This window comes from Saprolegnia diclina, assembly GCF_000281045.1.
Source record: "Saprolegnia diclina VS20 unplaced genomic scaffold supercont1.117, whole genome shotgun sequence".
Taxonomy (NCBI): Eukaryota; Oomycota; class Saprolegniomycetes; order Saprolegniales; family Saprolegniaceae; genus Saprolegnia; species Saprolegnia diclina.
Window position 1 is genome coordinate 20,008 of NW_008246184.1, and position 12,072 is coordinate 32,079.

Consider the following 12,072-nt stretch of genomic DNA (forward strand, 5'->3'; position numbering starts at 1 on the left):
GTACACGTCGATCGCCGACATTGTGTGGGCACTGCTCACGCTGCAGGTCACGCCCCAGCCGCCGACCGTCTGCGATACCGAGGTTGGTGGACGTGCTAGTAGTCTACCTGTATGGTAAGGTGTGTTGTAGGAGGTCGAGTTGGAATCGGACGTCGTGTACTGTCGGTATGTGGCGTCCATGCTGCCGTCGGCGCTGCCGCCCGTGAACGGTCGCCTCCTGTCCCAGCGGTTTACTGAAGCCGACCGCGTCGTCTTTGTGAGTCGCTCGATCGTGGACGATGCGTTGTTTCCGTCTGATCCCAGTCATTTTGTCGACAATCAATGTTGCTGGTACCATAGTGTGCGACGCAGAGACGACCATTTGTCTGCTTGTAGGATTGTGGTCGCGCAGAGTGGAACGCATGGTGCGCAGCTGACGTCGTTTGCCCGCTTCACGCCACCAATGGTGCCCGCAACGAGTTCGATGCCCAGCAACGTGACACCAGGCATGTACTCGGAGGCCATTCTCCACATTCTCGGCCAAAACAGCATGTCCCTCGCGAGCACGATCACAAGTGTTCTGGAGGCCCAGCGCTACGATAACCTTACAGAAGCGGTTGATGGATAGCTGGAGCGAATCTCGCCCTTAATAATGATTCCCTTGCACCATCCTTGTCGTTCAACACACTGGCTAAAAACACGTTAGCAACTCGAAGGGTTCGATCGAGTAGGTCGGCGATCAACACACCAACGCTGTAGGCTCTATCGCCCCACGCTAATACTTGTAGCGACTAGACCCATTTTCAAAGCCAAAGTGTGAAAATAGCGCCAACCAAGTAATAGCCAACCGCGCCCACCTTGTCGACAATCAATGCCGCCGGTACGAATCTCAGCCCCCTAACCCTCAGAGCCAGTGCTGTACTCCCTAGGATAGTTGTTGAGGGTCTCACCGGAGAGTCCTCTTGGCGAGTTTACGCCTGGACACCGAGTGCATGTTGCATCTTATCCGCCAAAGCGATAACTCGCTTTCGGATAACAATTCAACATATTCTCGACGACCCGCACAACACTGCCTTGTGATGCGGCTTCGTTTAGCGTGGTGCGCTCACGGCTCGAATGGTTGACGCACGCGGGCTCCGGACAAGGTTTGCCCGCGCGAAGGTTCTAGCTGCACGGACTCGACGGCCAACGACGCGTCAACACCAGATTGTGTGTGTCCTTGTCTCTCTAGACGGGTTCTTGCCGCATGCACTGTCGACATGACAAGCGAGCAGCACATGAGGACGGTTGTGCGATGTTCTCACCGGGTCACTTCGTCTTTGGCGACGGGCCCGCCGCCGACTTGTCGTGTTGTCGACAAACAGCCTACGCAGCTACAGACGTGCTCGCTTGCAGAGCGCCGACGAGCTATTGAAGGGGTTCGTGATGATGTTTACGCTTGCAACAGTCGCCGTGCCATCATGCAGCTCGTTACGACCTCAGCATCGAGCCCCACGCCGTTCGGTGCGTAGAAAGGACGTGATTGTACCCGCCACACGCTGCGTGAGCCAAACTACGCGTACAAGGGTTCACGTATCTCTAGTACTGTAGGCTACTAGAGATAGTACCATGCGTCCGTGCACTGTGGATCGCAATAATTGCATCATCGAGACGAGACGGCGATGCCACGCCAGCGTCGGGTAATCACGAATACGGTGTTTTGATTGGTCGATGGAGGAAATTACAGCCAATGGCATCGCGGTACAATTATTTCAACCAGCAAGACCACCATGGATGACCTCGCGAGCCTCTTGGACCGGAGCGACGCTGCCTTCGCCGACGACGTCTCGGCGCTCGTGCCTGTGGCCGATGATGCGTCCTTGACGAGCGCGCTAAGCGCGTCCAAGAAGCGCCAGCGCACGTGCATGAAGGACGAGCTGGCGTATCTGCGGGCCAAGCATGCGGCGCTGGCAGCGGAGCTCGCGCTCTTGCAAGTGACGGCCGACGTGTCGATCTGGAAAGGCCGCGCGTTTGGCCAAGTCCGCGCGGCGCAGCAAGCGCAGAACGAGAACATGCGGTTGCGCACGAGCCTCGCGAGCCAGCTCAAGGTCCTCGACGCGCTGCAAAAGCTCTTTCTCAAGCAGCCCAGTCTGTGTCAGTTGCAGTCGATCGAGCACTACAAGGTTCCGACGCTCGGGGTCGAGCGACGAAAAGAGACTTTGGAGGCTTTATTGCAGCACCAGTACGAGCAGCTACCGTCGCAGTGGGTGCGGCATGGGCTCCACGCGTACGAAGCCAACGACGATGGCATCTTGGAGACGCGCGTGCATACGGACGACGGCCCGCTGCGCCTCGACATTCTTAAGTGCGATTCGTGGCCCGTGGCGTTCACGCAGCTCGCGCACGTTGTGTGGCAACTCCTTGTCGACCGAACCGACATTGATATCACCATGGCGCTGAAGAAAACGGTAACCAATTACTACCAACTACCTCGAAAAAGGACAAATTTGCAGGCGGTCGAGGTCTTCTCCGACACGATGGTCTACGCACAGTATGTCGGCTTGTGCACGCCACCCGCGCCGTATCCTCGCCTCCCGCCCGTCGAGAGTCGCATTGCGTGTCGGCGCTTTGACGAAGCGACGCGCGTCGTCATTGTGTGGCGCTCGATTCTGGACGATGCGCTGTTTCCAACGCCGCAGCATCACCTCCAGGGCGACGAGTGTGGCTGGTACGTCGTGTCTCTCGGAAGAAATCGGGTTGTCTGCACGAACCGTTAGGGTTGTGGTACAGCAAAAAGACGCGAAACACGCGCGGCTCTTGTCGTACTCGACGACCAAACCACCGCTCGTGCCCGAGTTGAGAGAGACAAATACCGTCGTCCGCGCACCCGGCATGCTCACCGAGTCGCTCTTGCAGCAAGTCCATGCCAGCTGCGACGCGGTCGACTTGACGATTCAACGCGGCCTTGCAACAGTGTCGAGAGCACCTTGAGTCGATCTTAGAGTCTATGCATGCGAGCTCTGGCTTTGTGAGGCGTACGGTGCACTGTCATTGCAAGTAAAAAGAAGGGCATTGCTTTCATCCTAATGAGACGGAGACCCGTGCGACATATGCCACGCGTGGCCCTTACAGGCTCGGCAGGCGCTCTCTTGACTGCTGTAATGCTCGTACGATAAGCAGTCGAGCAGCGCTGAGCATGTAACTCCACCCGGCGCAAGCGAGATGCGAATATTTTTTTTGCTCATGCACTGGCCGTCACGCCACGTACCCAGCGTTTTAACGGCAAGAGGCTGCCCAGCTGTCAGATCTTATATGGCCTCGGAGGTTGCGATAGATGGCTACTATTCATTGGCAATGGCGCGTGTCCGCTTTGCGACTTGCGCCTCGAGCGCGACGACAAACTTGGCGCTATTGGCCATAAAGATCGATGTGACCGTGTCGGTGAACGCGCCGATGGGAAACTGGGGCCACCCGAGGTGCGCGGCCGGGAGGATGGGCGGCGTCAGCGTAAAGTAAATCGAAAACCGGGCACGCGTCGGGCTCTCGGGCTCAATGACCGCCCTAATTTAATCGTACTCTACAGCGGTCATCGAGGATCGAAGTGCGTACCAGCCGCTTTGGTTGTCCCGCGCATGGTTCGGATCAAACGGGCGACCGTCGTCGTCCAAGATGGAGCGCCACACAAACGCAATCCGGCCCACTTGGTCGTAGCGCTGGGTGACCGTCCGTCCTTCGAACACCGGAAATTGCTTGGCTGCGTCCTGGGCTTGGTACCTAATGCCTCCTCCGTTACCGCCTCTGCGCTCGGCCAGGGGTTCGATACCGTGTGTAGACCAAGTTGGGCGCCCACTGCTCGAGAACCTAGCACAAGGCCCCCTGGGTTAGAGTCTCGCTCGAATACAGCACATACCTCGAGGTGCACGGGCGTTGAAAAATCAGCGGGAATTTGGGCCACAATGTACTCCCAGTAAATGTCAGCGAGCTGCTCATAGTCGATGGCCCACGCATGCGAATTGACGAAGTGCATGACGAGGCCGACGTCGCCTTGCGAATTGCCTTGGACCCACACCTTGCGCTTGTCCTCCTTGGTGTGGAGCGAGTGGCGAATCCACTCGGACTCGAGCTTGGTCAACTGGTGCGCGAGGAGCGCCGTGGCGTCCGTCGAACGATCGCTCGCGCTAAGTCGCGCGTGGCGCCAGCCCTCGGACGTCAATGGGAAGGCACTGAGCCGCGGGATCTTGCGGAACGCGCGCTCGAGCACTTGGATGAGCTTGAGCTGCTCTTCGAGTGCTTGCTTGAGCTGGGCATTTTCCTGGGTCGCGCGTCGGGCGGCCAGCGCTTGCTCGGTGGCGCGCGCTTCCCAGATCGACAATGAGGGCACTGTCACACGGCCCTCCAGCGCGCGGAGCTCGTCTTGAAGGTCGCTGCATTTTGCGCGGAGGTAGTCGAGCTCGGTCTTGAGGCGGCGCTTGGGCTTCTTGCGGGCCGGCGCGTTCGCCTCGTCCGCCGGAAGAAGGGCCGTCGGCGCAAGTAAGATCTCTTCAAGGAACATGTCGCTGTCCAGGTCCGCGCCGTCGCTTCGGCCCAGGTAGTCGGCGAAGATGTCATCTATTGTCGACATGGTGCTGCTGCAGAATGCCACCAAAAATGATGACGTCTCGGAAATGGGCCTGTATCAACTCATCTAAGGGAATCCAATGTAGGTCCTACATACACTCCGAAATGGCGCCAGAGGCAAAGGTCCGTGCGACTGCTCCGCCTCTGATGTGGCCAACGTCCTGGCCAAGCAAATTACTGTTGAGCTTCTCACCGAATAGCCACTGACTCGCAAACGCAGCGGTCCTACGTTTGCGTTCCGACACCCGACTGGACGATTTGACCACCAAAAGAGCATAAAACCTAGTAAGGTTAGGACCACCGACGCCGATGGCAACGAATATTGCCCGACGAAGACGCATAGCGTCGCTGCCGCTATGATGTGATCGGGAATCGAGCGAGTAGCCTGGCGCATTCTGCGACGGTCAACGAATGACGTCGCACCTGCCACAGCGACACGGCTCCCTCGCCAGTGTCGACCGCAATATTCATTGCACGCGGGCTTTGTCCTTCGCATATCATTAGTCTCCGTCCTTATCGTTTGACTGTGTACATATTGTCTATATTTTGTCCACAAAATCTGTCAACTCTGTCGTATACGCGTTTGGAATCGGCGGTAATCGATCCCGCGATTGAATTAAACTTGGTGTTTGTATGCCCGGGATGTCTTTTTAAACGCAACCAGCGAGGTGGTGCGTCGTATCCGGACGTTTATCCGGACGCTTGCCCAATTGCCCAACGTGGCACCAGCAGGTATTTGTCGGCCAACCCAATGGCGCGCAGGACCGACGGAACGACGTGGGCGACGGACCCGCTCGACGCGCTCTTCCTCGATGAGACGCATGGGCGCATGGAAGAGATCTCGCTCTCGCATGTGTCGGACTTTCTCGCCGAGCTCGGCGACTTTGCAGCGCCGGCCAAGCCGCCACGCCAGCCGCAACCAACCGCCGAACCGAGTTCGAGCCCATCGTCGTCGTCGTCGTCGCCGTCCTCGACACTGCCAACGGCGCCGACGAAGCGCATGCGCACGACGCCGAAAGAAGAGCTCGAGTACCTCCACTCCAAGCAGCGGTACCTTCTGACGCAGTTGAAGACACTGCAAGCCGCGGTTATCGTGCCAACCGACGACGACCCATGGCACAAACGTGCGCAGAACCAGGCACAAGCTGCCCAGCGCGCGCTGCAAGAGAACGTCCGGCTCAAGGCAGCGTACGAGGACCAGCTCAAGATGATCCAGGCGCTCGAGCGCGTCTTTCAGAAGAAGCCCAAGCTCACCCACCCGACGCCCAAGCACCACGACTTGCTGCCGTGGCGAAGGTACATGCTCGGCGTCGAGAACCGCGAGGAGGATCTCGAGGCCATCTTGCGCCATCAGTACGACAAGCTCGACACCGAGTTCATCCGGCACAAGGTCTACCCGCTGCGGGATTCGCTGGTCGGTGACGACACGTTGACCACGCGCGAGTTTGTCGAGAGCACCGCAGACAACATTGTGCTGCATCTCGTACGATGCAAGCGCTGGCCCATCGACTATGAATCGTTTAGTCGAATTCTCTGGGACTTTGTCTCGCTCAACGTCAAGATTCCAGTCAAGAACAAAGTCGACTCGGAGCGGCTTCAGAGCTTTCAGAACGACACGCTCGTGTACACGCGGTGCGCCTTGGAGTCCATATCGTGCCATGTACAAACACAACTCGTAGCCATACCGCGCGCACGTGGAGTGAACACATGGACATTCCGCCCGTCGAAGGCCGGACTGCGTCCATGCGCTTCGTAGAAAAAGACCGCGTCGTGATCGTATGGAAGTCAATTGCCGACGATGCGCTCGTGCCCTTTTCCGACCAAGTCCACGTCAAAGACAACAAAGCCGGCTGGTACAACCCGATCTGCAAAAGAGACGTAGTGACCACCTTGTCATAGGGCTGTGATTACGCCCGACGGACCCCACGGGTGCCGCCTCGCCGCCTACTCGCGACTCACGACACCCGTGCTCCCATCCATGCAGCGCGGCTCGATGACCGAGACGATCTTGAGTCTGTATGCAACCAACTCGGGCCGCTTTGACGCGGCCTTGACGGCCGAAGTCGAAGCGCGGCGCCAAGCCATGCGGTCGTCGTGCTAAGCGTCCTCCAGCGTCGTCCACGCCATATGCTAATAGAAGTAGTTTCCATATCCCTATTTTATTGGAACATTTGTCGATTGGCGCGCGCTTCGGGCAGACGTCGCTTCGTTAACCTAACCTAACCTAGCCCTAGCATGGCCTAACCGCGCCCAACCCGGTCTATCTTTGCCTTTTACGGAAGCCAGAGTATTTATGTAATTGGGGACGACAGCTAATACATTACTCGTTCCCAAGACACCATCGCAACAGCAGGTCATTTTGCCATTTGCATATGACACCAATTTCAGGTAGCCGTCTGTCGGTTCTGTGACGCTTCAGGATGCTATTAGGAATAAAAAAAATAGGATGTGATTAGGAATATCGCGTTATCGTCGCCGACGCTTGGTGGCAGGATGCTCCAAACACGGCGGCACAGTGTCTTGTAAGGCGGCGACGCGCGCGGCAACAGCGTTGTGCAAGCCGACGCCAAACTTGCGGCGGTTCGCCTCGGACGTGTGGAGCACGAGTTCGGTCAGCGTACCGACGGCCGGCTGCACCATGAGACTCGACGCGATCGGCGTCGACATGACCACGACGGTCTGTAAAATGCACTCGTTTTGGCTGCGCGGGTGGATAACGACCCTACCCCCACGCGTGCTGACTGCGAATCAAATGAAATAAGAAATGATTGACATACCAGCCCATGCGATTGGCGACGAGTCGGTTCGGGGCATGGGGGTACAGGCGGTCTTCTAGTATCGAGCGCCATAGCATGACCACACGCTGGGCTTGCTGGATGCGCTGGACGATGGACCGGGACTCGAGCACCGGGGCGTCTGAGTTTTGCAACTCGTTTTCTTCGCTACCAGCACGCTCGGTTATTGTGATGGCACACGGCAGATGCGTGTACCGTACGTAGACCAGATCGTCGTTATAGCGCTCTAGAATCTAGACGCTAGAATGGTTAGACGATGTAGCAAGATGAGGACAGATGGACCTCGGAGATCGGGTGGTGGTCGCCGAGTTTATGCTCCCAGAGTACGTCGCCCATGGTGCGAAAGTCCAATGGCATGCACTGCGACCCGACGTAGCTCAGACGAATCTCGGGCGACGTCGAACTTGGCTCGAGGACCGTGAGCTGGTTGAGCGGCGACTCGTCGTCGAGCGCTTCGTACAGGCGGTGGCGAATCCACTCGGACTCGAGCCGCTCAAGGTGGTACGCCATGAGCGCATCGACCTCTTCCCGCCGGTGGGCAATGCCCAAGATGCTGAGGCCTGTCGAGGGCCGGAACGTCGAGAGCGATGGGTGCTTGAGCAGCATCTTTTGCAGCGACGATATCATCTGCAACTGGCCTTCGACCATCTCCTTGAGCCGCTTGTTCTCGAGAAACGATCGCTGCGCCAGCTGCGTCTGCTCGATCGCGCGCACTGCCCAGCGCGAGCTCACGGGCACGAGCGCCTGCTGCGCGTGGAGCGCGTGGAGCTGCTGCGTGAGCACATCGTGCTTGCGACGGAGGTACTCGAGCTCTTCCTTTGGCCGCTGGTAGCCGCCCTTGGCTCGCTTGGCACCATCACCAAAGTCGGTCGTCGAGGCGAGGAAGGCCGAGAGCTGGTCGCTGTCGTCGTCGAGGAGCGCGGCCATCGCTGCAGTGGCCGGTCAAGATCGTTCGGTGACCTTCGGCTAATGCTGCTTCGACAGGACGACGAAGACCGTCACTCTGCCACCAAGAGTGATGGTTGCCTCGACTGGTTCCAAGATCCAACAGCACAACTCTGTCGCCAATTTTCGTTTTTTAGTTAGTACAACTGGTATCAACGACACAAAGTTGACCATATAAACTAAAATTTGGATTGGACTTCATGCACAAGCGGCTTTCTGCCGCAGACAACGCTGCATGGCCCCATCGAGCTGGCTGCAGAAGCGCGCGCAGTTGGCTTCGATGGTTTGGAGCACGAGCTCGTTGAGTGTTTCCGTCGGCAACGTCTCGGCCGATACCAGTCGCGCGGGCAGCGACAGCTGCACGCACACTTGCACAAACGCGCCACCGTCCACGGCGTGGATCGTCGTCCTAGAATGCACATATTGACATTTGCTTCTCGGGCGTCATTTGGAAATGTACCAGCCTTCCCGTTGGCCGATGACGTGGTGTGCGTCAATGGGATGCAGTCGGTCGTCGGCAATGGCCCGCCATGCAAACACAACGCTGTCGTCGCTCTCGACGTACCGACGCAGCGCTGTCCGCACCTCGATCTGTGACGAGGCCGGCGGCGGCAGCGGAATCATCTCCCTACACCAGGTGTCGAATGAGACACGAAACCGTCATGTGAGATTGCAGTTTACCGAACATAGATGAGGTTGTCGTGAAACGTTTGCAGTACCTAGTCCTGTCCTGTTAGCAAAGTGGACAAGTTGTCGTAAATGACGTACGGCACATCGGTTGTCGGCTGGCCGCGACTTGAGGCTCCAGAGGACGTGGCTCATGTCGTGCACGGAGAGCGGCACCTTTCGAGAGAGGAGACACACCAGCGAGAGCGTCTCGTCCGAGTCGCAGTCAACAAACGCCCGGTGTTGCTCGAGGCAGGCGTGACGAACGTCGTACAAGCCGTGCCGAACCCACTCGCGGCTGCGCTTGTCGTACTGGGCCCGCAAAAGCTGCTCCAAGTGCTGCGTGCGGTCATGTGCCCCCAATGTGCCCAGCATCCACGAGCCGTCGTCGACAAGAATACTCGGGTGCTTGGTGAGGACACTTTGGAGCGTCTCAATGACCTGCGCGCGCTCCGTCACCATGTTTTTAAGCCGAAGGTTCTCGTGCATCGCTTGTTGCACGCCTTTGGCTTGCTCAATGGCGCGGGTTTGCCACGGCAGCGCCGCTGCTGGGACGTTGGCGAGCCGTGTCTCGAGGAGGTGCAATTGACGCCGGAGCTTGGCGTAGGTGATACGAAGCGCGTCGATTTCTTGCTTGGGTCGCATGTAGCGTTGCTTGGTGATGGTGGTGGTCGGGGAGGTCGGTGGCGCGGAAGACGCAAAGGACGAGGACGAGCATGAGTTGTCGCCAAAGTCGGCGGTCGGTGCGAGAAATGCCGAGATCGTTGCAATCGAAATGTCGTCGACCTTCTCATTTGGAAAGCAGCATCGGTCGGTCATGCTGTTGTTGCGGCAGGAGGCAAAACGAGTTGTGGTGACCATCACGACCACGTTATACAACACTGGCCATGTGGTCTCTGACCAGTACTAGTATATGTTTGTTTCCGACTGTGCTGCGCTTCTTTCGAAGCGAGAGGAGGATCAGCAGTCGGGCGCTGGACGATTTCTGGACGAGTCATGCACCTTTCTTTACGCAACACTTGTTGTCACTGCCATGCGTCGATGGTGTGGCTCTACCCACATGTACTTTGCTTTGGTCGTGCACGCTCGACTCGGAGCGAGTGGCGGCAGCAGGCCGGAACGAGGCGGTTCCGGTCTCCGAGGTCGTCAAGAGGAAGAGACACATCGCGTGGGTGGTCGGAAGCACGTGACGACGATGCTACGATGTCAAGAGATCTTGGGTACACCGTTACATGAGCCTTCGGGTACTTGCCCAACAAGTCATGCACGTAGCAGCGCCCTTTCTACTAACGCGCCGCGCGGTACCTGCGGGCATATGGCGTCTCCTGGCGTTGTTTCGAGCAGATGGACTACAGTAATATAGAAGCCTGTCGCTGCCGTCCCTTGGCCCGCCAATCGAAGCAGCTTTGGTGATGCTAGTTGCAGCTGCTCCACTTCCAGTGTCCCACACGCGTTTCAGGTGTCTACCTTGTCGGGCATATGCTGCACTTTCGACGCATACAGGAGCACTCGAGTCGCGGTACGAAGCCGAACCAGACCGAGTTCCGACGCTGGACACCAAAGGAGCTCAAGCCTATGCGCCGGACCTCGAACAACGGCAAAAAGTTCTCCTTTGCGACCATCGCGGCGATTCTCGCATCTGCTTCAACGTCTGGCACAACGATCCCGTCTTTTGCAGAGACCGACCATGTTCGAGTCCATGGACGATGGCCGTCAAGCGGTCGTTCGACGTCACCGACATCGCAACCTCGTTCAAGAGCTCGATCGACCTGGGCTTCTTTGAGTTTTTCGCTCAATTTACCCCGCCGGTACTTCGAGCGACCACGCCATGTGAACACTTGCGTGTTCGCTCAAGGGAAAAGAAGGCAGTGCACCTCGGGTGCGGCGTGGCAGGTTGAGTGGCAGAGATCGGCAACTAGAATTCGAGGCTCTCTCGAAAAGTCGTTGATTTGCGGAGCCGACTTCACGTGAAAAGTCCTTTCCGACGCCTTGCCGGCACGAGACACCCCGTCTATCTGCAAAGACCCTCCACCCAGTGTGCACAACAAAGAAAGGCCAGGGCGATTACCTAGAAACAGCGATGCTTGATTTCAGCCTCCACTCGTGGGGTAGACATGCCTCTTCAACTACAACGACGACCGACGTTGGACAGGACACCCTTCGTCATCTTGCCCGCTCTCACTGATAAAATATGTACGCAGCTCTATGTGCGGCCCAGCAAGGGCTCAAGTCTCTTCCCACGAAACACCGCCAAGGGAAGAAACATCATGCGGTCCAAGTGCCACAAAGTACACGCAAGCATGCTATTGAGCTCTCTCTTTTGTGGAGCGTGGAGCCGCTCCACGCTCCACAAAATAGAACGCGCGGCCAACGCACCAGTGCCGGGTACCGTCAGCTACGTTGCGGCTACCTCTCAAGTGCGTCACGAGAACGACCGAGGTATTGGTCAGTATCGTCATCAAGAAAATGATCTATGTTGGGAACGGCCAGCCATGCATCGTACTGCATATATGATTTGAGAGCTCGGAGCGTTTTCCAAAAAGGGCAAACTCGACGGACAAATAAGATGGAAACGATTTTAGCATAACAAGACAATATTCCATTCAAACACGCGTTTGCTTTCGCAGACAGCTCTGCATGGCTCGATCCAATTGGCTGCAAAAGCGCGCGCAGTTGGCCTCCGTCGTCTGAAGGATGAGCGTGCCGAGCGCCTCCGTCGTCATCGCCTCCGCCGATACCAGTCGCGCGGGCAGCGACAGCTGCACGCAGACTTGGACAAACGCGCCACCGTCCACGGCGTGGATCGTCGTCCTACAATGCACATATCGTCATTAGCTTCTCGGACTGGAATTTGGAAAAGTACCAGCCTTCCCGTTGGCCAATGACATGGCGCTCGTCAACGGGATGCAGTTGGTCGTCGGCAATGGTTTGCCACGCATGCACGACGCTGCCGTCGCTCTCAACGTACCGACGCAGCGCTGTCCGAACTTCGATCTGCGACGAGGCCGGCGGCGGCAAGTGAATCATCTCCCTACACGATGCTTCGCATGAGCCACGAAACGGGAATACCACTTCATCACCGAAAGTACAC

General features: G+C 57.6%; 7 protein-coding genes across 7 annotated transcripts in view; 3 read left to right on the top strand and 4 right to left on the bottom strand.

The window, feature by feature from the left end:
- The window catches only part of SDRG_16175 (hypothetical protein), a gene marked incomplete at both ends in the record, with an annotated part of 1,239 nt that extends 632 nt beyond the window's left edge, over window positions 1-607 (top strand). Inside the window, 3 exons of the mRNA XM_008622374.1 lie at window positions 47-82; window positions 131-330; window positions 376-607. Coding sequence (XP_008620596.1) covers window positions 47-82; window positions 131-330; window positions 376-607 — 468 coding nt within the window. The remainder of the gene's footprint in view (window positions 1-46; window positions 83-130; window positions 331-375) is intronic.
- Window positions 608-1,737: 1,130 nt separating this feature from the next.
- Window positions 1,738-3,067, top strand: SDRG_16176 (hypothetical protein). The gene is made up of 3 exons (XM_008622375.1): window positions 1,738-2,426; window positions 2,472-2,686; window positions 2,736-3,067. The coding sequence occupies exons 1-3, from the start codon at window positions 1,749-1,751 to the stop codon at window positions 2,947-2,949; spliced, it is 1,107 nt and encodes a 368-aa protein (XP_008620597.1). The 5' UTR covers window positions 1,738-1,748; the 3' UTR covers window positions 2,950-3,067.
- Window positions 3,068-3,175: 108 nt separating this feature from the next.
- Window positions 3,176-4,611, bottom strand: SDRG_16177 (hypothetical protein). Its single transcript, XM_008622376.1, has 4 exons — window positions 3,869-4,611; window positions 3,782-3,819; window positions 3,568-3,732; window positions 3,176-3,519 (listed from the first exon to the last, which is right to left on the bottom strand). The coding sequence occupies exons 1-4, from the start codon at window positions 4,577-4,579 to the stop codon at window positions 3,300-3,302; spliced, it is 1,134 nt and encodes a 377-aa protein (XP_008620598.1). The 5' UTR covers window positions 4,580-4,611; the 3' UTR covers window positions 3,176-3,299.
- A 700-nt stretch (window positions 4,612-5,311) lies between these two features.
- SDRG_16178 (hypothetical protein) lies at window positions 5,312-6,732 on the top strand. The gene is made up of 3 exons (XM_008622377.1): window positions 5,312-6,207; window positions 6,255-6,428; window positions 6,475-6,732. Exons 1-3 carry the CDS (start codon window positions 5,327-5,329, stop codon window positions 6,674-6,676), a joined length of 1,257 nt encoding a protein of 418 aa, XP_008620599.1. The 5' UTR covers window positions 5,312-5,326; the 3' UTR covers window positions 6,677-6,732.
- A 296-nt stretch (window positions 6,733-7,028) lies between these two features.
- On the bottom strand, window positions 7,029-8,364 carry SDRG_16179 (hypothetical protein). Its single transcript, XM_008622378.1, has 4 exons — window positions 7,653-8,364; window positions 7,566-7,603; window positions 7,353-7,517; window positions 7,029-7,297 (listed from the first exon to the last, which is right to left on the bottom strand). Exons 1-4 carry the CDS (start codon window positions 8,295-8,297, stop codon window positions 7,042-7,044), a joined length of 1,104 nt encoding a protein of 367 aa, XP_008620600.1. The 5' UTR covers window positions 8,298-8,364; the 3' UTR covers window positions 7,029-7,041.
- Window positions 8,365-8,427: 63 nt separating this feature from the next.
- On the bottom strand, window positions 8,428-10,200 carry SDRG_16180 (hypothetical protein). The gene is made up of 4 exons (XM_008622379.1): window positions 9,084-10,200; window positions 8,997-9,034; window positions 8,776-8,943; window positions 8,428-8,724 (listed from the first exon to the last, which is right to left on the bottom strand). Exons 1-4 carry the CDS (start codon window positions 9,840-9,842, stop codon window positions 8,514-8,516), a joined length of 1,176 nt encoding a protein of 391 aa, XP_008620601.1. The 5' UTR covers window positions 9,843-10,200; the 3' UTR covers window positions 8,428-8,513.
- A 1,357-nt stretch (window positions 10,201-11,557) lies between these two features.
- SDRG_16181 (hypothetical protein) overlaps window positions 11,558-12,072 on the bottom strand; it is a 1,503-nt gene continuing 988 nt past the window's right edge. Inside the window, exons 3-4 of the mRNA XM_008622380.1 lie at window positions 11,845-12,012; window positions 11,558-11,792 (exon numbers count right to left, since the gene is read on the bottom strand). Coding sequence (XP_008620602.1) covers window positions 11,585-11,792; window positions 11,845-12,012 — 376 coding nt within the window. The 3' untranslated portion in view covers window positions 11,558-11,584. The remainder of the gene's footprint in view (window positions 11,793-11,844; window positions 12,013-12,072) is intronic.